This window comes from Sebastes fasciatus, chromosome 9 (assembly GCF_043250625.1).
Source record: "Sebastes fasciatus isolate fSebFas1 chromosome 9, fSebFas1.pri, whole genome shotgun sequence".
In the NCBI taxonomy this organism is placed as follows: Eukaryota; Metazoa; Chordata; class Actinopteri; order Perciformes; family Sebastidae; genus Sebastes; species Sebastes fasciatus.
The window spans coordinates 22,886,161-22,911,761 of record NC_133803.1 but is presented as its reverse complement, the minus strand read 5'-3'; the positions used below and the strand labels follow the sequence as shown (position 1 = coordinate 22,911,761).

General features: G+C 40.5%; 2 protein-coding genes across 3 annotated transcripts; both read right to left on the bottom strand.

Moving 5' to 3' along the window:
• Positions 1-342: 342 nt before the first annotated feature.
• Positions 343-14,999, bottom strand: inpp5f (inositol polyphosphate-5-phosphatase F). Of its 2 annotated transcripts, none has more exons than XM_074646767.1 (20): positions 14,502-14,999; positions 11,079-11,159; positions 10,427-10,563; positions 9,621-9,749; positions 9,309-9,494; positions 9,154-9,210; positions 8,584-8,782; positions 8,186-8,365; positions 7,887-7,954; positions 7,474-7,598; positions 7,284-7,361; positions 6,977-7,097; positions 5,744-5,872; positions 5,326-5,443; positions 5,039-5,237; positions 4,881-4,952; positions 4,723-4,796; positions 4,408-4,536; positions 4,226-4,313; positions 343-4,063 (listed from the first exon to the last, which is right to left on the bottom strand). In XM_074646767.1, the coding sequence occupies exons 1-20, from the start codon at positions 14,596-14,598 to the stop codon at positions 2,920-2,922; spliced, it is 3,411 nt and encodes a 1,136-aa protein (XP_074502868.1). In that variant the 5' UTR covers positions 14,599-14,999; the 3' UTR covers positions 343-2,919. The 2 variants fall into 2 exon arrangements, with proteins under 2 accessions (XP_074502868.1, XP_074502869.1); XM_074646768.1 differs by having other exon boundaries at positions 9,309-9,476; positions 14,502-14,996.
• A 1,633-nt stretch (positions 15,000-16,632) lies between these two features.
• Positions 16,633-22,548, bottom strand: bag3 (BCL2 associated athanogene 3). Its single transcript, XM_074646771.1, has 4 exons — positions 22,168-22,548; positions 19,308-19,643; positions 18,871-19,215; positions 16,633-18,764 (listed from the first exon to the last, which is right to left on the bottom strand). Exons 1-4 carry the CDS (start codon positions 22,393-22,395, stop codon positions 17,865-17,867), a joined length of 1,809 nt encoding a protein of 602 aa, XP_074502872.1. The 5' UTR covers positions 22,396-22,548; the 3' UTR covers positions 16,633-17,864.
• Positions 22,549-25,601: the final 3,053 nt, after the last annotated feature.

The following is a 25,601-nucleotide window of genomic DNA, read 5'->3' as shown; positions in this document are numbered from 1 at the left end:
AAATGTTTTGTTTTGTCTACAACTTAAAGATATTCACTTTACTGTCATAGAGGAGTAAAGAAACCAGAAAATATTCACATTTTAGAAGCTTTTTCTTAAAAAATGACTCCCACTGATTAATCGATTATCAAAATAGTTGGCAATTAATAGTTGACAACAAATAGTTGATTAATTGTTGCAGCTCTAATTTGATAGGCTCCTATGGAGACTTACTGTTAATGAATTCGGCAATAAACCTCATGCAACACTTGTACACTCATTATTTTATTCCAATGGAATATCTTCCTAGACGGAAAGTGTGCAATGCACTTTGTTATCAAGTAACAACACACCCAGAGAGGATAAGAATAAATAGGATACTTTAATATACAATACAATCTCATTACACCGTGGAAAACAATGACAACAGTCAGTTGGTAAAGAGGAAAGATATGACCACAGACATTCAGATGAAATGGTGCTAATGCTAGAAAAATGTGCTTAAACAGTGCAAATCAAATGCTTTAAGACCTCTAGTCACATGATAATGCGTCATGGTCTGGGGTCCTAATGGGACGGGAGGACAACCACAGATAACAAATGTAGGAGGTGGACGCAAAAGCACTTGGTGTAAAAACAAAGGAAAGGAGAAAAATCTCACCCAGCAAGTATAGGATAAAATATAATTACGCCAGCTTTTGCATATAAAAACCAGACACCGACACTCTAGCATTGTGGTCTCTATCGGGAATGTTGAGGATTACTGCTCTTGTTAGCGTAACACAGCAAGTTTGTGACAATAAGTTTCTGCTCTGCTTGGGAACGGCTCCAGTGTTTGCAATCCTGCGCGAAAGTTTCAAAAAAACACCTTTGCATTACAGCTATTACCTTAAAGCTTTGGCAGCACCACGCACTATCAGCAGGTTCAATAACTATATGATGTAGCACCCACAAAGCAGCCAAGGCTACAATCTCACTTAACACAATTATAGTCAGATAAAATATACACAAAGTATCCCACTTCTTATCTGCTGGTGAGCAAGCTGAATGCAAAAAAACAGGCAAATAAAACACAAAATACGAAATGTGTGACCGTTTATCTTGGGATATTTCAGCTCGAAGCAAACCAGATTATTATTATTTATCATAAATAGACAGATATACAAAGCAGTGTGATGAGGTGGATCATTATAGTTTCTTCTGGAGGACTGTAACAAGGTCATGTTGGACATTTTTACCTTAATGACAGCAAGTGTAACGGCTGACTAACGAGGCAAAACCTCTCTTCTTGAGGTTAACGGAAAAACATGTACAATATAACAATGTTTACGGCTTCATAGCACATAAATATAACTAGGGCTCCAAGGCGAGCACTCCTAAATACCAGCAGCAGCAGCAGGGATGCTCTAACTCAAATACTGTACAGTACATACACCCAAAACCTGCTCATTTCCATGGAGAATGTGTGCGCCAGTGGAAGAAATGTCCCAAGACAAAGCATGATGACATACAGTAACCCTGAACATGATCTTTTATACAGTACACCAAATGTAACATGTAAAGAATGGACTTAGAAAGGTAGATTTTGCCATAAATACCTGATATACATAATCCCACTTCAATTCCCTGTTAAGGCAAATATGCTTTCGGTTTGGGGAGTGCATAAAGCGTCAGTGTTTCTAATAATTGGATGGGTGCAATTGCATATATACCTACTATATGCTACTCTCCTGTCAAACATGCAACGTCAATGTACAACGCTGGCCGAGGACGAACAAACCCTCATAGTTAATTAGTTATTTAATTACATTTATCTATCAAAAACAACTCCAACCAGTAGTTTTCTGGTTATTTGTGGTTAGCAATGACAGTACTGGGCGTTCTTTTCAAAATATAATGCTCATACCTCGTTGAACATATTAAGATGCCACCCTGCTATCGATACAAAAAGCTTAAGGGAAGGCTCTACTTGGGGAACAGATAAACATACGATACTCACTGTACATATCAACAACCAGGATACTCCTACTATGGTCTTGTGTACTCATTATTTCTATAACGGTTTATCACTTGACAACATTGATATTACATAGGATAACTACGTACAGTATGTCGTCTGGCTAGTTTCTGACAGCTATACAAAGGGGTGATAGTTAACTTTGGGGATCACAAAAGATATTTGGTCGGATTCTACAACAACTGTTACAAATTGAAGGTCTATATCACAAACGCCAATAAGTGACCTGCACATACAGGGTGCCGTACAGTACATGATAGAGTCAGATTGGTCTTTCAACGCACAGCTAATGTTTACCTGCCTTGTCACTATCAGTTACCATTAACCTCACATGCAAGCACTGCGGGTAGAATAACTTTTCAGTGACATGTTTACATGCACAAAAATACTCTGCATACCACTCTGGAAGTACGAGAGTTTAAAACATCTTAAAAATCGTATTTGTCTCTTAAGGTTATCATAGTGAGAATATCCTTGAAATTTGATAACTGAACTTATAGAACAATTGACTTCAACAGTAGCAGTATTTCTGGAGTGATTTAGGATGTACATACACTCATTTCAATCACTGTATAAAATTGGACATGGGAATTATAACAATTGATTATTTTAACACCTGACATTGTGTGAGGTTGCTTGGCAAAAGGGATATGAGCTAAACATCCCTTAGATCAATCAGTTCTCTCTTAAGAGTGAGGGAATCCATAATGATGTGCATGTAAACATGGTCACTGCCATGTTGGGCCTAAGTATATATTTCTGTACAAGAGTCATCATTAACATGGGAAAGTTTAACTAAAGGGCAAATTTAACAGCGCGTTTCTTGGCTGAGTAGTGACGCTATGTGCAAGCTTTTGCTACTGCTACCATTCAGGAAGTTTCTACAAGACGCACGACTACAAAATCCTGCTACAAGGAAAGCACTAGATCTGAATGATCCTGGTCTGGCACTGTGTAAACATTGCCTTCAGCTCGTTCTCCTGGGCTTCGTTGACAGTATCTGGCTCCGGGCTCTTCTGTACCTTTGCCACAGCAAAGTTGATGCCCTGGGTGAGTCCCGCCTGGGTGAGGCTGGCCACCTGGACCATGGAGCTCTTGATCTTGGCAAAGGGGGACACCACTCGGCTGCCGTTGCTGTCGGCGGGTGAAGGGCCGAGGCTGCCCTCCAACAGTGAACCCAGACTCCTCTGAGAGCCTCCCGAGGCCGCGGAGCTGGGCTTCTGGACGGAGAGGAGGTTGGAACTGGAGGTAGTGGAGTCGACGTCTAGCTTGGACGGCCTGGGGAGCTGGGGCTCTTCCGGCTCCTGCTGCGGCTCGGAGCTTGGCTGCTTGTCGGAGTCTGCTAGGGTCTTATTCTGCACAGGCACCACAGGGTTGAGTAGAGGGACAGCAGCTGGCGGCAGCTCTCCAAACACCTCAACAGGTTTGGTCTGTGCATCCTGGACAAACTGGTGGCAGTAGGCATCAATGGGAGTACCAAAGTCAATCAGAATGGCTTCTTCAGCCACCGAGGCGGCCCCTGGGGACTTGTCTTCGCTGACTTGAGAAGGGCTTTCCTGCTTCCCGTCACAGCCAGTGACTCGGATAACAGAGGGGATGTTTAATTCCACGCTGCCAATAGACTGAGAGCGACTGCCCAGTCGTGGGTTTGATGCTACAATGCCGCAGCTGGGCAGCACATAGTCCACGTTCTCTAAAGAACCAGAACACAGGTGCTCTGGGTCCGAATTATAGGAGTCAGAGTCGTCGGAGTCAGAGTGCCTGTTGCCGATATCTTTCAGGCCTCCTGTGCCGGGGTTGTTATCTGATGTTTCCAAGCTGCTGTCCGACTTCCACAGGTTGACATGCATAGTTGGCTTTAGGAAATTGACTTTTACATCAGGCTTAGAGAAGTTGCCCAGCCTCCCGAGGGTTACGTTTGTCTTGGTCTGTTTAACTTTCTGATTGAGAGAGGAGAATTTGTTGAGGAGGAAACTTTTGCCCTGAGCGAGACCAGAGCTACCTTGGACCTGGTCTGCAGGTTTGTTCTGGATGCCCATTATATCCTCATGAGGTTTACTCTGCCGCCTGTAACACAGATACAAACACCCACAGCTCTTGTCATTGGTTAAAAGTTCAAATTGTGCTATAATAAGTGCAATTATTTATCTGCATTACATTTAAATATGTGAAAAAAGACAGAGACTAAATGCTAAATAATCATCTTAATGACTACAAATTAGTTCTCACCTCTCCAGCCTCTTTTCAACCACAAGCAGGTCCAGCCCCGTGGCTTGTTTAGTTATGCGAAGCATCTCAGCTATGCACTGTAACGTGTCTGCAATGAGTCACATTGTAAGGTTCAACCAGTAGATGCGGTTTTTCGATCTAAAATGTTTCCTTTTTTGAGGTTTAAAAGAATTTCATCCTACCTTTTCCGTCATCCTCAGGGTTTCGTGTTGCTGCTCTCAGCGTGTGAAAGTATCCGCTCGTCTCTTCGCTCCTGTAATGCAAACGCATGCAGCAGAACTTTGGCTTCCCGAACAGAGTCGGCTCTGGACCTGCAAAAGAAAACACAACTTATAACTTCCATTTTTACTGGTGTGCTTTCCTTGCATGAATCATGAGCGGAGATGAGATATTGCTAAAAGGTTACTGAGAAACTGTTAAGCACACTTTTAGGAAGTGTTGGGTGACTCAGTGAGCGTACAAGAACCCTCACTTCTCCTTTGAGCCTAACGTCTTACCAATTTCGATCTTCTCCAAACCCTCTAAATTGAGGCGCTGGTATTGGTTGACTTTATCTGCTTCTTCGTCGTAGCTACAACAAAATAAATGCAAACATAAGTAAATCTATCAGAACAATTTAAAAGACAAATGTTGACAAATTTAAAGTCAGACTCACTAAGCGATGTAATAGGCTTTGTCGGACAGAAGCAGCAGCACATCCACGTCTTTGTTGTTTGCGTCAACGAGGCTGGTGGGAAATGAGAAAATGGTATCATGAAGAGAGCTATTCAGAAACTACTGAAAACATAGAAGACGGGGCAGCTAGCCACTAACCTCATGTCACAATTGATGAGGGCCCAACCTCCATGAAACTTCTCGTCATCAGGCAGCAAAAGCTGCATGTATGTCTGCAGCAGGAGGCTGACCTGCTCCTGCGCTCCCCTCAGGCTCTCTTTCTCCTTCTCTTCATGCTCCTTCTCCTTACTGAAGATGGAGTACAGGTCCTCCGTCACTGGCAGGCCCATCATTAGGTCTGCAGGGAGAGGAAGAGGAGTCAGAAGATGGGTACAGATACACATATAAAGTGTATATATATATACAGCTATGATATCAGTCCATACCAATGACTGCTTGTCTGTAAGCATCCCTGAAGCGGTTCAGATAGTAGCGGTTGGCAGAGTTTACGCCATCCTTCATCACACCAGCCAGTTTCCTCTCCCCCGTCCTGGTGAAATCTCCCTAAAATAGATCAAACAGCGTCTATTTAAATATATCTTTGGACTTATCTTTGACTTGTGACCCTCTGTGATTTCAGTCCATTTCTAAGTCCAAAAGGCTCAGTCCATATTAGTCATTCTGATGTGTTTGATCTAAATACTATATGCTCTGTTGGATTCATGAGTCCTACCGTTGGAGGCAGTCTCAATAGCTTAAACACTGAGCTGTGTCAAAAGAAGATGGCACACTTCACTACTGTGTGTTTAAGCAAACACTGACTCAGACGTGAACGTGTGTGCAAAGACAATGATGTAAACCTACCTTGAGCGCTGCTGTGCCTGCGTACTGTCTGCTGATGGTGTCTCCGTTGTTGGCCCACATGCTCTGATAAATCTTGTAGCATTTGAGAGGCAGAGGCTGCTCTGGAGGCATCACACCCAGTTTCTTCAGCTGCAGGGAGACAAGAGACATTATTGTCCATGGGGATGCTGTTAAACCAGTGAGTAGAGATGGTGATGCCTCTTTTTCCTTGTTTACATTGCATCAGTGGGAAGGGTCAGACTTTATTTATTTACACATTTATTTAGATCGATTGTATTTACTGGATTCCAGGTGTACGAACTATGGTTGTGTTGATGTGCACTAACGATCTGTTCTGCTATCTTTGCTGTACGAGCGTCAAAGTCTGCCATCAGTAATGTGTTGTGATGAGCAAATATGTGCGGATGTCCGTAATCTCTTGTACAAACGTTAAGCAAACTGCCTACAAACTAACAAAGACGAGGAGTCATGTTGCCAAAAGAATCTTTTGTATCACAATTACACCTTTTGTAAAGCACTTTGGAATTTTTAGAAAGCAGTCATATAAAATATGTCAATGATGATGTTGATCATTCTATATTATTATTATTACTGGTATTATTCATAAAACATAACTTCTTTTAATGTACATATTAACAGCAATGTTGTTAAATGTGTATTTTCCCTGAATAATTAATAATATATAGAGCTTAATCGATTAGTTGTCAACTATTAAATTAATCGCCAACTATTCTGATTGATTAATTGGTTAGAGGAATTTTTAAGGGGAAAAAAAAGTCAAATACTCCGATTCCAGCTACTTAAATGTAAATATTTTCTGGTTTCTTTACTCTTCTATGACAGTAAACTGAATATCTTTGAGTTGTGGAAACACTGATCTACATTTTTCACCATTTTCTGACATTTTATAGACCAGACAACTAATTGATTAATCGAGAAAATAATCAATAGATCACTTGACAATGAAAATAATCGAAATATATATATATAAAAATAATATTTGGTTTTTGCTATTGCTTACATACTTAATTCATTTTACAGGCACTAAGGACTCTGAGCAGTCACGTTTATTTAGCTGGACTCGAGTTTCATAAGGAAAAATGTAACTTTCAGTCTAAAAGGTCGCTGGTACAGAAATAGTAAAGTAAATTTAGAAAGCAGCACCTCCACCTACAAGGTACAGCAGACCTGCATAATAACAGATGTTATGTGCTGCGAGAAATGTATGTTCACCTGATGTTCCATCACAGCCCGACCAAAAGCAGCCTGGACCACGTTGGTCCTGTCGAGACAGTCCATACAGTTGACTCTAAAGATGCCCTCCTGTTGGCAGATGACTCCGGCCTGATCCACCCTGACAGAGGAAGATACAATCATAGAATTACAATCTTTAGCCCGATAATACACAGGACTACTAACATGCACTATAGCCTGCTAGTGGTTCATAGTTGTTTTCTAACAAAACAAATCTTGTTCCCATGAAGTTGAGCAAGAGTTCATGCTATCAGCATTTCTCTGAAAATTACAAAAGTACACTTACCAGGCCCACTTCATTTCAGTGATGATATCAGAGATCGCATCTGTCAGTACTTGCACATTCTCAAACTTCATACCGCGGCTGAAAAAACAGGATACAAGAACCGAAAAGGGGAAGTAAATGCAACGTAGTGTAAAATAGGACGACTTCATTCATGAGTAAGTTACACTTCTGAGGAAAGGGTTTCTCTTACCAGTGCTCATGAAAGTCAAATGAAACATATGTGAGGTTTGGGTTGTTGTAAAGTAGGACTTGCTTCAGATATGCGTCGCCAATTATCTTCTCCCGTCCACTTTGATCCACCAAGTTAATGATGATCTGAAGAAGACAAGAAAGATTTTCGGCCATTTAGCCTTGTGTATAACATGTATGCCCCTCTCAGCCTTCCATGTGGAAACACTGAGGTGCTAAATGTTAGAGGAAGGAGACATGGTAGCTCCCACTATATAAGTCCAAGTCCATTACACTATATGCATTCACAGGTGACAGAATAACCACAGTGGTGATAAATTAAAAAAAACAATCCTAACAAGACTGATGCATGCATGTAGTCAATAACTATGCTAAGCACATACCAAAGCACATCCTCTGGCAAAGCAAACCCACCTGTGTCTTGTAGAGTTTAAGCTGTTCTTCAAAGTGGGAAGAAAAGTAAGACATGGTCTCCTTCTCTCCTGAAACAGAAGAAAAATATGCATACAAATTATTTCAATATAATTGAATCTGGCTAAAGACACCAAGGGATCTAGTTTACAAACTGATGAGATTCAGATTTGGTTGATATGAAATGTCATTTTTAAGATATAACGATAAAAATACGAAGTGCAAGGCCCACTATACTCCATCAAAGCCTCTGATAGACCCTCTCTTTTGAACTGTATGCAAGATAATGTAGTTCTGCTGACCTTTCTCTAAGCGTGGCCGGGGATTGTAGCGGTACCCGGCCTGGCTCCAGAAGACGGGCACGGAGCCACGAGTCTGCACAAAGGACAGAGTGTGGCTGTGCACGTGGATCAACTGCTCTGTCTCCACATAGTTAGCCACATGGCCATCGGTATCCACTCCTCTGCGTTTGTACCGCATCCCTTCGGGCAAGGAGAATGCATCAACACTATTCAGATTATTTATATCACACATCATGCTTCACTTGAAGAGAACAAAAACGTAATTGTCTGCCGAGTTATTCAAAGTGAAAGAAACCCTACTTTGATGTGGGAACAATCAGTCGTTATTACGCAACATAACCCATATATTACAGGCATGACCTTCCTCTGAGCCAAGCTGACAGTAACCGTAGCTCTACCTGCGCGGTGGCGGCTGCGTCTGGAGATAAGGGCCACAGTGAAGCGGGGATGAATGTCATCAACGCAGGTGATCTCCTGTGGAGGGGTCTCAGGGCTGCTCCTCTCCTCATCAGAGGTCTCGTTGTAGTTCACCACCAGCTCCTCCACCTGTACAAAGCCCTGGATGATTGGTGTCACCCAGAAGTCCACCTCTGGCACCTGGAGCATTCAAAAAGTTAAACATAATATCAGGACAAGAAGATTAAAATGCTGTTTGACAGGTTGATAAGGAAGAACTTTGCATCCACCAAGTATCCCAGGTAGGTAATCTTGCATAACTCAGATCCGTTAGCCCTTATATTCACTGAGTATTTTCATACTCTTCTGATAAAGCTCTGATAATTATCCCCACATACAACTGTCACGGTAACACAGAGGAGCTAACTGTGCCCTTTGAGCCGACATTTGTAAAGAAAATTAGAGAATCAAAGAATGAAATGTGGGGGCAAAGTGCATTTATTAAATTCTAAAATGAGAGACACAAACAATAAATGTGCCACTTAGTATTTCTGTGTGGAAGAATAATTTACCTGAAGGTCAATAAGGTCTTGGATCATGTGTTTATTCCAGAAGAAACGGTCATCCACCTTTCACAAAGAATAAAACCGACAATTAGATTTCAGGGTTTTTCTATATAAGTATTTTTTTTAAATAAGGCAACGAGTTGTTGTTTTTCTCTCCACACCTGTTTCCATAGGGGTAAGCTGGACTTTTCCGAGTCTCCCTGACGCTGCACAGTGTTTGTCAGGTCGTAGGTCATGCTGTAGTAGAAGGAATCGGAGTCCATGAATACCTTGTACAGCTCATCCAGCAGCCGCCTCTCCAGGCGTTCCTTCTCTTTATTTTCCTTGACCTGGAAGGCAGGGGAATACTGGATTGGGCGTGTGGATAGAAAAAAGCAGTAAGTTGAAAAGTAAAACCCTAACAGACTTAAAAAGCGAAAAAGAAAGGAAAAGTAGTGTGTCGGCTTGAAGATGACAGAATACATTTAAAATACCTTTTTCTTGATGGGCACGGCCACATTGGATTTGATCTGGCTGAAGGTTTTCATCAAGAACTTTGAATCCTCGGGAGACTGGGCCAGTTTCTCCGGTTTGTCGATTCCAAAGTGATGCTTCTTGCAAAGCTGAAAAAGAGGATCCTCTATCAAGATTGTGCAATTACATACACATCGTAGTGATATTTAGAAAGTTAAGAAATAGACAATTTGGTGAGTGACAGAATTTGGTTTCACCTTTAATTTCTCAAAACAACAAATACACAAAAAGTGTATAACTACCCACTACAAAACAGCCAAAAACAAAACAATACAGTACTTTATATAGTAATCTAACAGCTACACTGATCTATAGGATTTCTAGGCACAACAGGGGTGGAACGATCATTCTGCAGTACAATGTACAACAGGATGGGGTCTAAAAGCCTATCCAGGAACAATCCCCCTTCAAATTTACTCACTTGAAAATATTCTGTCTCACCATCCATGAAGCTCACCTGAAAGACTGAAATCTTAGTAATATTCAACTTCCTTTGTGATCTATTACAGTGAGTATTTTTCACTCTACATGTGTAGGTGATAGGAAAATTAAAAAAAAACATCTACAACTCATTTTGTACCACCGTCAGCCCATCAGAGACGAATCACACGCTGATGCACACGGGGTATTCTTGGGTTTATAATAATTAAATACTATTCAGGATTCTCACAAGCACTGTTTATGATTGTCAGAAGCGCTGAGTGCAATAATTAAAACACAAGTGAGCACTGCTTCTCACGTCTCGTTACGGTCTTAGTGTACACACCTCCAGCTCGAGCTCCTGAGGCTCTTCGTCGGACAGAGGAATGACGGCTATCTTAGTGATCTTGTAGACTTTGTGGTCGCCTGGTAAAGTGCCCACCAGTGCTTTCTGGCGGATTAATACGAGGCCCAGAGGAAGGTCTGCCAAGAGAAGACAGAAGAAGAAGAAGGGGGAGTTGCGTCATGGGTGCAGAATTCCTCACATTCTGAAAGGTGTGAAGAAAGCAGCTGCACACCAGCAATATAACGGCAGATTTTTTTAATAAGGTAACACCAGACATCTGGTAAATAAATATCCAAACCATGTTAATCTATCTGAATTACGAGAATAATGTAAATGTTAATATATTTTCTTGTGAAGGGGTATAATGTTTTTAATATCTACCCTGAAGCCCACAGAGGCTTCAACAAAATTAGATTTATCATCAATTGAATCATCGCCATCAGCTCACTCGTCTTCATAACGACACAAATTTCAAAGTACGTTAACACATTTTTTCACACCTTTCCTTGTGAGTAAGGAACATGATAAGCACTGGATGATTTAGTAACTCAAGTGTCCACTGCACACAGATTGGAAATACTGGTAGGAAATGTGTGCTTGGAGTAAAAAAAAACAAACAGCTGAGGGTGAAAAGGTCAGAGGTTTTTCATACCTGTGTGAAGCTGTATCTTTCCAATGATACCTTCTACCATGCCCAAACACACTGGATTCCAAGCTAACAACAGGTCTGTTGCTGAAACGGAAATATGAAAATGAGAACATGAGAACATGAGAACAGCGGTGTAGCAAGACAGCTCAGCAAGACATGATTGAGGCCAGATAAGCAGCCAGGGTCAAACATAATATGCGAGTACAGGCAGGGCCACGTAGGCCACTTTGTTTACTGAGGCCTTGAGATATCGCTTAAAAGGCTTGAGCATGTGCACCTTTTCTGTCGGAAATAGCTAAACCTGAAACAGAAAGCGCATCGAAACGGTTGTGGTTGGGTGATTTCCTGATACTAAAAGTTGTTTTTTAATACCCAGTAAAACACTCGTAACCTCAAAAACTTTGTCTACAAATATATTGTATATTGTGTTGTACAGTATATAGTATATACTGCTCCTAGTTTTATACTTCCTTCTATTTAAATGGTTCATATTTTGTTACACTTTGTTTAGCTCTTTTTTACTGTGTTAGCTGATGCATCTTGTTTTTTGCACTATCCCCTTTGCTGCTGTACACTGCAAATTCCCCCAATGCGGGACTAATAAAGGAATATCTTATCTTATCTTATCTTATCAAATTGCAGCTGGGGTAAATGCAGTAACGACTGATAGATAATGGGATCTCACTAAATCTGTATCAATCATATAGGTCTGTCATTCTTCATGCACTTAAAACGGTCTAGTGTCATTTTTATTGAAGAAAGTGTAATTTCGATTGCATTTACTAACATCAGGACAAGCTTGTAGTCAGTTATGGCAATACACAAACTCAGCGGCTGCAAAGGAAAACTGGAATGCTTAGCATTGGTGATGGATTAAACATCATAGTGGAGAGAATTGGAAAAGTGTGAGAGGTGTGGCTAAGGTTGGAGAAAACCAACTGAAGGCGGCCTCAGACAATGACTCTTCCTGTTCTACCAGCCAGAATATTTCATGTACAGGGGAACCCACAGGAAAGGTCTCGCATTTAAAAACAAACAGTCAGAATGTGTAATATCATGGATTTGCTTCACTGTGTGCTTGAGAGTTGGAGCGGAAACCCAGTGAGGAGTGGAAACCCTTTTTCCAATTAAATAATGAAAGAGTGGTGCAACTAAAAACCTGTTCAGGATGGCTGCACAGCCATACAACTTCAACTGACTCACAGGATAAGAGGCACGCATGCCTTCTGGTGACTAATGAAACTTCTCCTTTAGTTCAACAGTTTCTTTCACTATGTTATTCCCACACTATTTCATTCAATGTGAATGCATGGCCAATTCTTTGTCTATGAGCCACAGCAGCAGCAGCTATATATGACTAAAAGGTGTAATGCCGGAAGCTGCTTTTACACACTTCAGTTACACTTACCATGTCTTTACCTGTATTCAAGGTCTAAAATTAAGTTTTTTCCTCACGTGCCACTGTGGCAGATCACTGAAAACTTCTACTAGCCACACTAATTTTTTGTCTAAAGTCTATGTAGAACGCTTTAGAATTGTAACACTAGGACTGTGTATTGACAAGAATCTGGCGATACGTACCATGATACAGGGGTTACCATTCAATATATTGCGATGTATTGCGTTACTGTAAGCAAGGCGATATATTGCGATTTTTTTAAAATGTAACTTTAGTAAAACAGTATAAGAAGCTGCCCTGTACTATGTCTGTTTGATCAGCCCTGTACTATGTCTGTTTGATCATAATGAGTCAAATGTACCTGTCTGTTTGTACTATGTCTGTTTGATCAGCCCTGTACTACGTCTGTTTGATCATAATGAGTCAAATGTACCTGTCTGTTTGATCAGATCTGTACTATGTCGGAATGATCAGTCCTGTACTGTCTGTTTGATCAGCCCTGTACTATGTCTCTTTGACCAGCCCTGTCCTATTTCTGTTTTACCAGCCCTTTCCTATCTCTGTTTGACCAGCCCTGTACTATATGTCTGTTTGATCAGCCCTGTACTATCTCTGTTTTACCAGCCCTGTCCTATCTCTGTTTGACCAGCCCTGTACTATGTCTGTTTGACCAGCCCTGTCCTATTTCTGTTTGACCAGCCCTGTACTATGTCTGTTTGACCAGCCCTGTACTATCTCTGTTTGACCAGCCCTGTACTATATGTCTGTTTGATCAGCCCTGTCCTATGTCTGTTTGACCAGCCCTGTCCTATCTCTGTTTGACCAGCCCTGTACTATGTCTGTTTGACCAGCCCTGTCCTATCTCTGTTTGACCAGGCCTGTCCTATTTCTTTGACCAGCCCTGTCCTATTTCTGTTTGACCAGCCCTGTCCTATCTCTGTTTGACCAGCCCTGTACTATCTGTTTGACCAGCCCTGTCCTATCTCTGTTTGACCAGCCCTGTACTATCTGTTTGACCAGCCCTGTCCTATTTCTGTTTGACCAGCCCTGTCCTATCTCTGTTTGACCAGCCCTGTCCTATCTGTTTGACCAGCCCTGTACTATCTCTGTTTGACCAGCCCTGTCCTATCTCTGTTTGACCAGCCCTGTCCTATCTGTTTGACCAGCCCTGTCCTATTTCTGTTTGACCAGCCCTGTACTATCTCTGTTTGACCAGCCCTGTCCTATTTCTGTTTGACCAGCCCTGTCCTATCTCTGTTTGACCAGCCCTGTCCTATCTCTGTTTGACCAGCCCTGTACTATCTCTGTTTGACCAGCCCTGTACTATATGTCTGTTTGACCAGCCCTGTACTATATGTCTGTTTGACCAGCCCTGTACTATATCTGTTTGACCAGCCCTGTACTATCTCTGTTTTACCAGCCCTGTCCTATTTCTGTTTTACCAGCCCTGTCCTATCTCTGTTTGACCAGCCCTGTACTATATGTCTGTTTGATCAGCCCTGTACTATATGTCTGTTTGACCAGCCCTGTCCTATCTCTGTTTGACCAGCCCTGTCCTATTTCTGTTTGACCAGCCCTGTCCTATTTCTGTTTGACCAGCCCTGTACTATGTCTGTTTGACCAGCCCTGTTTGATCATAATGAGTCAAATGTACCTTTCAGTGTGTGACATAAGAAGCAAAGCAAGAACTTTGTGGTGTGTTTGGGGTGTTGGCACTCCCAGAATGAAAGCTACAGGACGATGATATCAACACTTTAGGAGGAATGTGACGCATCCAACAGTTTTCCATCTTTTTCAACTGACTTCCGGCGGTTTGAATTATATCACGTTAACGGCTATTTTCAGAGATTAACAGTTGACACAATTAACGAATGAGGAGATTAAGACTAAACCGTTGAGGTATGTTAGATACATACATGGTGACGAAACACACGTCAAGAAAAACAAATACATAGATTTTACTAAGTATAATGTTCAGGTAAATGTCCGGTTACAGTAGATAAAGCTGGGATCCATCCAGTACGTACCAGGTCTAACCGTCATGGTCCCGTCTCTCCGGCTGCACCACAGAGCCCGGTCTCCGCTCTGCAGGATGTACTCATCTTTAGCCTGGAACAGCTCCATGTTAGTCCTTTTTTACGTGACACCAGAAACAGGTAACTATTATCAACTTCCACGTCTTGGAGGTTTAACTGTAGCTAGCCAGAGGGAGAGACTGGCTAGCCACGGTTAGCTCGGTTCACCTCCTCACACACAGACAGGCTGCTGCTGCTGCTGAGCTAGCTCCTAGCTACCTCTCTGGAGCTAGCAGCTGGATGCGTGTCGGATCTGTTTATTCCGCTTTCTACGCATACTGGTCATCTAATCCCCTTTCCAGTGGAGGAGCAGCCCTTCCCACAGGCATGCTGGTGCAGAGTAAAGGCAGAGACACATCGATGGACGGTGAGGAGGTAAGGAGGTGTCCCAGCTGCTGGGTGCAGTTCAGAGACGTAACACGACTGTTTCCTGCTCCAAACAATGACACGTGATCTGTTCCGTCACAGGTACTGATCATTAAAACTATTTACATCAACATGATTACACTAATTATTAACTCATTCATTATCATGTTATTATATGTGATGACACCATTATGTTCATAACTGGACTCCCTGTTCTGATGAAACTGAAAATTATTATTTTATTTGCTTTTATCAGCCATTATATTGCTTTTATTTGTATTTTTTTATTAAATAATGTGATACTTATATGTCAGGGAAAGCTACACACCTATGCTTAGTGCCGGTTGCCACCTACTAAATTATTAGACTAATTATTAACTATATGTCTCATTCATTATCATGTTATTATATGTTGATGACACCATTATGTTCATAACTGGACTCCCTATTCTGATGAAACTGAAAAGTATTATTTTATTGGCTTTTATCAGCCATTATATTGCCTTTATTTGTCTTTTTTTATTAGAAATTGTGATACTTATATGTCAGGGAAAGCTACACACCTCTGGTTGGGTTGAATTATTAGAAAGCCCTAATACCATTCTGATGTATTATGTAGTGCAATTAATACAGGCAGGGAATGAAATTAGCACCTGCCAAATACAGGGTATTTGTTGGCTGTGGCAGGTAAAAATTGCAGGTCACCTGCCACCATGGCAGTCAGGTTTTCCTATCTGTTCCGTCACAGGCACTGTACATAAAAACTATTTACATCACTTACTAAATTATTAGACTAATTATGGCTCATTCATTATCATGTTATTGTGTTTTGTTAACACCATCAAACAGACATAGGACAGGGCTGTAAGGAAGGTGTAAATAACAGCTTCCATATGATATGCTGGAGTTATGACAGTTTAACACTATGTTGTATTATTAGAAATCCCTAATACCATTCTGATGTATTATGTAGTGCAATATAAATACAGGTAGGGAATGAAATTAGCAACTATATTATTAACTAGATGGCTCATTCATTATCATGTTATTATATTTTGATGACACCATATGTTCATAACTTGGTCTCCCTATTCTGATGAAACTGAAAATTATTATTTTATTGGCTTTTATCAGCTATTATATTGCCTTTATTTGTATTTCTTTTATTAAATAATGTGATACTTATAACTCAGTCAATACTTAATTTATTTGCAAAGATATGCACCCTCTCTGTGATAATTGCAGATGCAGATCCTACTATTCTGATTGCATAAAAAAAGAAACTTTTTTTACTCCTATTTTATGCATATGGTGGTGTGTTCTTTATACGGTTTTCCTAAGATTAGATTTTTTAAAAATCGCAATATATCGCCTTGCTTACAGTACCGCAATACATCGCAATATATTGAATGGTAACCCCTGTATCATGATACGTATCGTATCACCAGGTTCTTGCCAATACACAGTACTAGTGTTACAATTCTAAAGTGTTTTAGACATTGGTCCCCACCCACCAATGAATAAGAGGGTAAAAATTTTCTCAGTTATAATGACTCAGTGGGGCTCTGAGGGAAAAGGCAGGAAAAAACAGCTGACATCATGGAGACATAACTGTTAATCTTTAGTGTAAAACTAAGATGATTATTGTCAGGGACACATATTCAAATATTTAAATCAAGACTGACTGAATCTGCAGGAACCCAAATATTAGTCAAGATTCATGTCAAATACATTTTATTTTCAAACATACCAACGTGAATTGCTTTCAACAATGCATCAGTCTGCTACTCATAAACAGTGATTAACACTACACCACAATCCATAATTTGTAAAGGTGTGTTATGCAGTGACCCTACCTTACAGATCGTATTATAGTGACAGATTATTACACAAACAATTAGTGTAATCTTAAAAATTGTTTTGAACCTTTTGACATGACAGATTGAAGTTTTCTTGCACTTAATCTCTTTAAAAATCGGGCACTTTCTCACAGTTGGTATTTCTAAGGCAATTTTTTGTGTTAGCGTTATTACAGATTGTGGTTGTGGTAGTTATACATTCTGACAATCTTAAACTGTGATTCCTCATTAGCACCAAGTGCTGATTGTCTGACATCTCAAGTAAGATACACATCTCACCTCCATTTGTCATTACACATTCATAAATGTACCAAAATACTATATAATGATATAAATACTGATATAATGTTTTTGAAATAACAAGTAAACCAATGCACATACAAACACTCAAACACATCAATCAAAAAATTGTGTAACGTATATAATCAACTGAAGTGCTGCTGATCTTTCAGCATGATACATTTCAATGATGGCAAAGTGCAAAGACGACAAAATCAGTAATGCACCAAAAAGCAGCATCTAATAAACATATTCACTGTGTAGTGTGACAAAGCAGCTGCTCCAACATGGCCATGTGGCTATAAAGGGGAAAATGCTTTTCTGTTGACTGAGTTTTGCAGTGAGTTCTGCTTTAAAGCCCCAAATGTTTGCACTCGTGTACTAACTGATTTGCTGACTGGATTAAGAAAAGCTTCATACAATATTTGATCAAGACAAAAGGCAACCACACATAACATTTCTTAAGAAAATACTTCTACTTTTCTTCCATTTATTGATAAAGGCCTCTTATTCAAACTTCAATTTGACTAGAAATTGTTGATAACACCTTGCTCATGACAGCTGTCTTATTATGAAGATATTGGCACAACATGGAAGGCAACAACATTGGCTTGAAAAACATGATTGCACTGAGCTACCATCAATTATGTGCTGAATGGCAGGAAATACCAACACTGTTAATCAATGCATGCAACTTCCACAAATGCTGTAGATAGAGGAGGAGGAGGAGAGTTAGCCGGAGCAGACTTATTCACTATCAAATATACAGCAGGTTATCCACCTCCCCTCTTGATTATGAAGTGTGAAGTCATTATGATATCTCCTTCGCCAACTCAACATTCTCCTTTGTGATCATTCTGGGCTCTCCTTTCTGTGTCAGGTTGTCTCCCTCCATCGCGGTCTCGCTGGCAGGCCTGGCTGGCTGCTCCTCCATTTGCTCCAGTGCTTCCAGTATGTTCTGAACACGTCGGACGCCATCCCGTCTTGCCTGCCGTACATCTACACGACCCTCTGGGTCAACCGAGTCCAGTGCTAAGAGCTCTTTGGTCAGCAGCTCCTCCAGTAACAAGTATTTCTTGTCATTCTTCTTTCCATCAAAACATTTAGCCTCATGCTCCAGTTTAGCAACCCGTCCGACTATCTGCTGTACCTTAGCCAAGCCTGGGTGGACTGGGCACTGAGCAGCATGTTCAGCCTCCACCTTTACAGGTGGGGCATCTGGGGGAACAGCTGTTATGTCCTGGGCCTCAGGTTTTGGAGGTATTTGAACTGTGATATCTGCAGTGTGTTGTTGTGGTTGCTCTGGTTTCTGGGGCTGCGGGAACTGGGGCTGCGGGAACTGGGGCTGCGGGAACTGGGGCTGCGACTGCATTAACTGTTCAGGGTGCTGAGGCTGTGGAGATGTCTGAGGTGGTGCCTGCTGGAACTGCTGAGGTTGTTGGAAGTGTTGAGGTTGCTGATTTGGAGGCTGCTGGAACTGTTGAGGTTGCTGATGTGGCGGCTGTTGGAACTGTTGAGGTTGCTGAGGAGGAGGAGGAGGAGGAGGAGGAGGGGGAGGCTGCTGGAACTGTTGAGGTTGTTGAGGCTTTTGGACGTCAGCTTCTGTGTGCAACGGCTGGGGGAGCTGCATGTTCTCAGGTTTCTGCTGAGTGCTTTGTTGTTCCTGCTCCGTTTTCTGGGGCGGGTCTCTTGTGAGGACATGCTGCTGAGCCTGGGAAGTTAAAAAAGAAGTCGTCACAATCTAGGTCAACACATGCTGAGAAGAAAATCAAACATTTTTGAACATCAAGTTAAAAAAACAAGTGAAAAAAAATTACCTGTGGTCTTTCTCCCAACACCTGCGTTACAATAGGAGACTGACTTCTAATATGAGGTTGGAGGTGAATAGAAGTAGCATCGCGATGCTGGGGAATCTGTATCGGAGAAGCTCTTTCCCGGGGAGGCTGCATTGCTGCAGAGTAGCCAGGCCATTCGTCGGCCTGATGGCGATGGAAGGGCTGCTGGTGCTCTGAGTAGGGGACGCGCTGAGAGTAGACAGTGGGATTTAACTGAGTTTGTGTTTGGCCTCCTCCACCCTCGTGGATCACCGGGATGGGGATGTAACCTGCTTGAAGCCCAGTGCTGCTGGGCCGTGGGGGTTGGTGATGCGGGGCAGTGTAAACCTTGAACACAGATCAAATTGAAAAATTTAGTATTTGGTCTTTTATTTGCATACAAATTATACAATATTGCAGCACGCATACTCAAATCCAACCTCTGCTGTCTGTGAAACAGGCGAGTTGGCCTTTCCAGGCTCAGCGGAGCAGCTATCTGAAGGTCCATGTAAAGGTGATCTTGGCCTGCAGTGGAGCCCCGGCGTGGGAGAAGGTGTCCGCCCGTCTGACCGGAGATTCTGTGCGGTGTTCGGCTGGATGTAGGAATAACATGGATGCTGTTGCTGCCTCAGTTCCGCACCATCATGGAAGACAGGGATAGGAACATAACCTGGGCGCAGAATGGGGTGCTTCATCTCCCTCACAAAGCTTTTCTGTATCTCCTGAGGGCTTGGTTCTGGGGGGATGTTGGGTCCATTTGCTGATACTTCTCTGACCTGAAACACAGCCAATTGTATATAGATATCATTTAAAATGTTAAATCCCCAGTAATTATATCTTTACAACACCAAATATCAAGAATCTTGTTATTTATTTCTATTACATGATCCAGCAAAGTAAAACAACTAAATAAAACTACTCTAAGCCCTTAGAATACCTTTTAAATTAACAACATTGTAGGCAACATTGATGTTGGTTTCTTTACTTATATTGAAGTTATTAAACAATTTAACCAAAAAAAAAAGTTTAGACATCATCAGTGAGTATAGCTATTTGATGCAAACACTACAAATTTGGTTGACATCATGATCCCTAAACCTAAGGCAATTATTATCAAATATTTTGCCAGGTGATTGTATTATTTTGAGCAATTAGAAGTTATAAAAACTATTAAAACTAACAAAATGCTAGAGTATTTCTAACCAAGCTCTTCTTGTGTAGAGTTGAGTAAAAGAAGTAACATAACTTTCATCTAGTGAATTGTATAGGAATTTACTCCCCCACAAAGATATTTACATTAAGTACATCCAAAACAGTAAACCTTCATAAATTCAACATTTTTATCTGAATATGTGCAGCTAAACATGTTGTCTGCAAAAACATATTACAAACCTATTAATATATACAACCGGATGTTTTTTTTTAAAACCTGGAGTTATTTTTAATAGGAAAGTTCTCTCAGTCCTGATATAACTGCAAAGGTTATAGGTTAAAATGTGACACAGAGGGATGCCAAATGTATCACCTCGTGGAGTATTTGATGAATGAAATGAGCTCATTTCCAGTCAGCCCACTGCTGTGTTAGTGTGTGATATTTTGCTCCATAATCAGAGTGACATCATTCACCTGACGGAATTATCCTGCGCACAATAGTCTGGCACACCCTCTAAACGAACAATGTTATAATCTAATCATCATTATGTCATACACTGAGAGAGAACTGTTTTTGCTCCGCCGTTTGATAAACTTCATGAAGGCGAAAGGCTCAATATTTGTATTATTTTTGCATACATATGAATTGCGGTGAATAACTGAATTTTGTCCTTATATCAGTCTTCTTTGACCACACCTGTTCTGGTCCTGTCTTATGAAAAATAACATAAATAATACCAGAATTGATTTGCAGGCACACAAAACTAATAATCACACTTAAAGTAAGTCCTTATTGGTAGAGTTGTTCTTATCGGAAATGCGTCCAAAATTGTCCAAAATTTGGGATAGAGTAGCGGCAAGTAACTAACATTACTAACAATCTAGTCATCATTATGTCATACACTTAGAGAGAACTGTTTTTGCTCCGCCGTTTGAAAAACTTCATGAAGGCGAAAGGCTCAATATTTGTATTATTTTTGCATACACATGACGATACGTATCGTATCGAGAACGAAAAAAATTGTATATCGGAACATCTCTACTTATTGGGAACTTACTATTGCAGGAAAATAATCAATAATAATAGCAAAATATCTCACTATCAACACGCTCCTGGATGAGACTCATCAGGAATAAAAACACATTTGAATTAGCCAAGGTAGAAAAAGTATTTCTCATAGTGTAACTAAGTGACTATAGACACCTGTAAATGACAGCTAGGAGCAACAAGTCTATTGGTAGTTCATCTCTGTCAATGATATATCTGAAAAGTGGTCTACTACCTCTACTAATACTGAAGCCTACACAACAAAAACTGCATTTATATGTAAGCCAGTGGTATTTTTCGCTGTTGAGACAAAAGTTGTGAAGTATAGCTGTGAACGACCCTTTGCCCTCTGCCATTTCTGTATGGGACACTGCTGCACACTTTGCCAGCAACCATTGCACCAATTTTATCCCCTGACAGCTGTGTCTTTCAAGCAGATTCTTCTCGACACTAACTTTGGACAACACTGTCTCTCCCTGAGACGAAAGATTAACAACTGGCAGCCCAGTGTGTGTTCAGCCCCCGGGTTTTCTCTCTGTGCAGACCTGTATTCAAAACATGATATATACAAGGCAGCCAGCGCCTCTATCATATACAGTTATACTCCACAGGCCAAAGTGAACTAGTCAATCCTTGTAAGGGAAAAAGTTTAATACGAGCAGGACGACGCAGTGGTTCCCACCATGAAATAGTGGAAGCTCCTCATAGGTAGCCCTTTAATATACACTGCACGGTGAGTCATCGAGTAATAATAGTGTTAGATCATGACACGGGGAACATAACGGGGTTGATCACCCGTTATAATAAGGCTTATGAGCTGTCTGTGTGAGGGGGAGGAGACGGTTGCCCAACAAGGCCTATATACAGTCAACAAGATTAATATATAACAGTCAACAAGATTAATATATAACAGTCAACAAGATTAATATATAACAGTTGATGTAGCACACAGCGCTTTAAACACAACACTATAACGGCTCGATTTTAAAAAAAGAATAGCCGTTGAAGAGTTCTACAGAACGTTAGCCGTTGAAGAGTTCTACAGCCGTTAGTTCTACAGCCGTTAGCCGTTAAACCAACTTTATCCCTTCATTTTTTACCTTTTTCGTGTCGTGTCTCGGGTCATTCCAGGTCGTCGTGCGGTTATTGTGATCCACAAAGAAGGGCCATCCAGTCTGAGGGTCAATCTTTACTTCCCAGCCGAGAGGGAGAGGGTCGTCATTATTGTTGGCCATCATCGTCAGTACCGTCGGTGACTTCGGTGTCTTCATGCCGTTCATGTTCATGTTGCTGTTGCTTGGCTGCTGCCGTGTCGAGTACTGAAACATTTTTATACAGTGCGACGGACGCTTTAAAGATTCCTTCAAGTGACGTGGGGAAAAAGTGGGCTGGAAGTTTCTCGAAATAGCCCGGGTTAATGTTGGAGGCGGACAGAAGCTGGATACTGTGGCATGGGCTCTCTAAAAACCCTGTTATGTCGCAGTCAGACCCCCAACATAGACACAGAGTATAACCCTCTCATCTGCTTTACAGTTAACCCCTCCTCCAGGGAGCCGCACAAATGATGCTGCAGCGGTGGAGAAAGTGAGTGCTCCTCTCAATTCAATTCAATATGCTTTATTGGCATGACTGTTAGGTGAACAATAATAATAATAAAAAAGAACAAAATAAAAACATATATACAATACATTAAGCAAATTACAATATATAGATATTTAAAAAGAACATGGAAATGGTAGAAAACAATAGAAAAAAAGAATTTGCTGTGTCAATAAAACAAACAAACAAATAAAAAACAACTAACAACAATATATTGCAATATCAAATATCAAATGTATATATACGTATATATATATATATATATATATATATATATACATATATATACTGGGGAAAAAAGTTCAGAAACTTGTGTTTGGTCGATTATTTCTCTGTTGTTACAATACTAATTGGCATTGTATTTTACATTGTTGGAAAGCCTGTTTATTTACCGTCACAATGATGTCCAACTTATAAGGATCATGCATTTGTGGGATAAGCAGCACAGCTGATTATTTGGGTAGCGCCCAAGAAAAATGTGCCAAAATGCTCTGCCAGTGGTAAACAGTGTATTATCCTGTTGGTATTGACTCTTGTTTTGAGTTGGTTGGTGGATTGGATGATTGAACTCAGTAACAATCAGTAACAAGGAACAAACAAGACATATTGGCTATTTTACACTTTATTCATTTAATACACCGTTTCACAGTTTCCGAACTTGTTTTTCCCAGTTTATTATGTGTTGTTGTGGTTGTCTCTTAGGCTGTGACATGCACTGACATATCCTGCAGCTTCTATGGCGATGACACTATTTTCTCCAAGTAGATGTTGCATTTTAATTTGGTCAGAGAGGGAATCAAAATCTTGCAGTTTACATTTAATTTTTGTAAAGATTTTTTCCTAATTTCTTCATATATTCTTCTCTCTCTCTCCAGTTTACGGGGAAATCTTCACCCTTAATATTCCTGGAGCCCTTCAGTGACCCTGTATGTCCCTGGACCCCAGCTTTCTGTGTATTATATAGACAAGGGAATCCCAAGCTTTTAACAAAAATGGGTTCCCCAAATAGATGTACTCAGACTCCCACATGATAAAATATTGTCCAAGGGAAGTCAGTCTGGGTTTGCTAGGATTTGGTACACTATTATGTAACTGTGGTGGCGTGCTATAAGTGTGGGCACAGTGACATCTCTATGATGACAGATCTTCCTTAATCACAGCACTACTCCAATTCAGCTCAAGGGAAATACTAGTAAATGTCAAAAAACTTCACTTGGCTGGAGACGGTCTGGAATCACTACATGAGTTTTAGGTAGGGCTGTGTATTGGCAAGTGTCTGGTGATACGATACATATCATGACACAGGGGTTACCATTCAATATATTGCGATACTGTAAGTAAGGCAATATATTGTGATTTTTTTAATCTAATTTTTTTTAAACTGTCATAGTATAAAGAACACACCACCATATGCATAAAATCTGAGTTAAAAAAAAAACTTTTTATGCCATCAGAACAGTGGGATCTGCATTTGCATTTACCACAGTACCTGTAAAATCCAACATCATAGCACTACTTCGAGAGTATAAAAAGATTATAGAAATATTTCCCTTTTACTATAAGCTTCTCCATAGCCACACAATGCAACCCGACTTTGCTTGCTTGGTCTATTCATAGATTTCCATGACAGAGCAATTTTATGTTTAGCTTCAAGTAAACAGAATATAACCATCTTCTTATTCGTATTATCAAGCTTACAGTTTACTGGGAAACATACAAAAATACACAATCCAAGCTCCAATAATTGATGCATTATTTAGTCAGTGGACTCATTAATACAGTGATAAATCACATTGACAAATGATTATCAGATTATTCATTCAGTGATGATGTTGAAGTTTCCAGCATGTTTGCATGATCAAGGGGCATCTCTGACTTTTGCAAGCTTATCAACCAGTACTGAATGGATATGTATTTGGTAACCACCTACCACCTGTCCTGTCTTGACAAATCTCTGAGGGTTAGGTGGTGGTTAGAAGTGGCTTCTAATGGAGAGTAGAGACCTCAGTATTGCTCTACCCTTATTGGAACCACTAAGCCCGGATGGAAATTTGCTAATTTAACGACAGAGGAGAAATCTTTCTTGTTTTGCCCTTTTAATAAAATGAATTAAAATTAAAAGCACCTGCCAAAAACTCATTAAAGAGTGTGAAAGTTACTGTCTTTGGCGCCCCCCAGTGCTAGAATAAAAAAAATACATTGTGGCAGACTAATGCAAGTTTCTTTATATACTAGATTTTTTCACATACACTTTTATATATGTGTGTTGACTAATATCTCCCCTGTTATTAGTATCATTGATGATCATAATGCTGCAGTTTTGCCTTTAGTTTGATAGTTGACGGTGGGAAGTGAAAATGGTAAGGAAAGAGGTACATGTGACAGTTTGGGCCTATTTTCATCCTACATTTATCAATTTATCTAGCTTGGTGGTGTGAATGAACGACATTCATTCATTAATTTATACATGTACAGTATCATTAGTTTGTTTATGTGTAACTGGACAACATGTTTGGTAATGCAGAATAGACTAATCCATACATTTTATAAATACACATTAGCTCATGTTCTTTTAATTTGATTTATTGTCCTTTTGATACATTAGTCAGTACTCAATGCCCTTTAAAGGTCCCATATTATAAAAAAGTGAGTTTTTCATGTGTTTTTTTTAATTATAAAGCAGGCTTAAGTCCTATATAAATACTGTGAAAGTATCGAAACACTCAATCCACAGGGAAATACACACAGCCCGTACTCAGAAGCTCTGCATTGGAAACAAGCTGGATTTCTGCCTATTCAGCAATGCAATTCTGTTGCAATTCCGTCAAAATGCGCTAAAACGGAGCGCTTCAGACAGAGGGTAAATACAGGCATATTCAGGCTGACAGTCTGAGGAAAATAAAGTTGTTTTTTTTAACATTACAGCATGTAAACA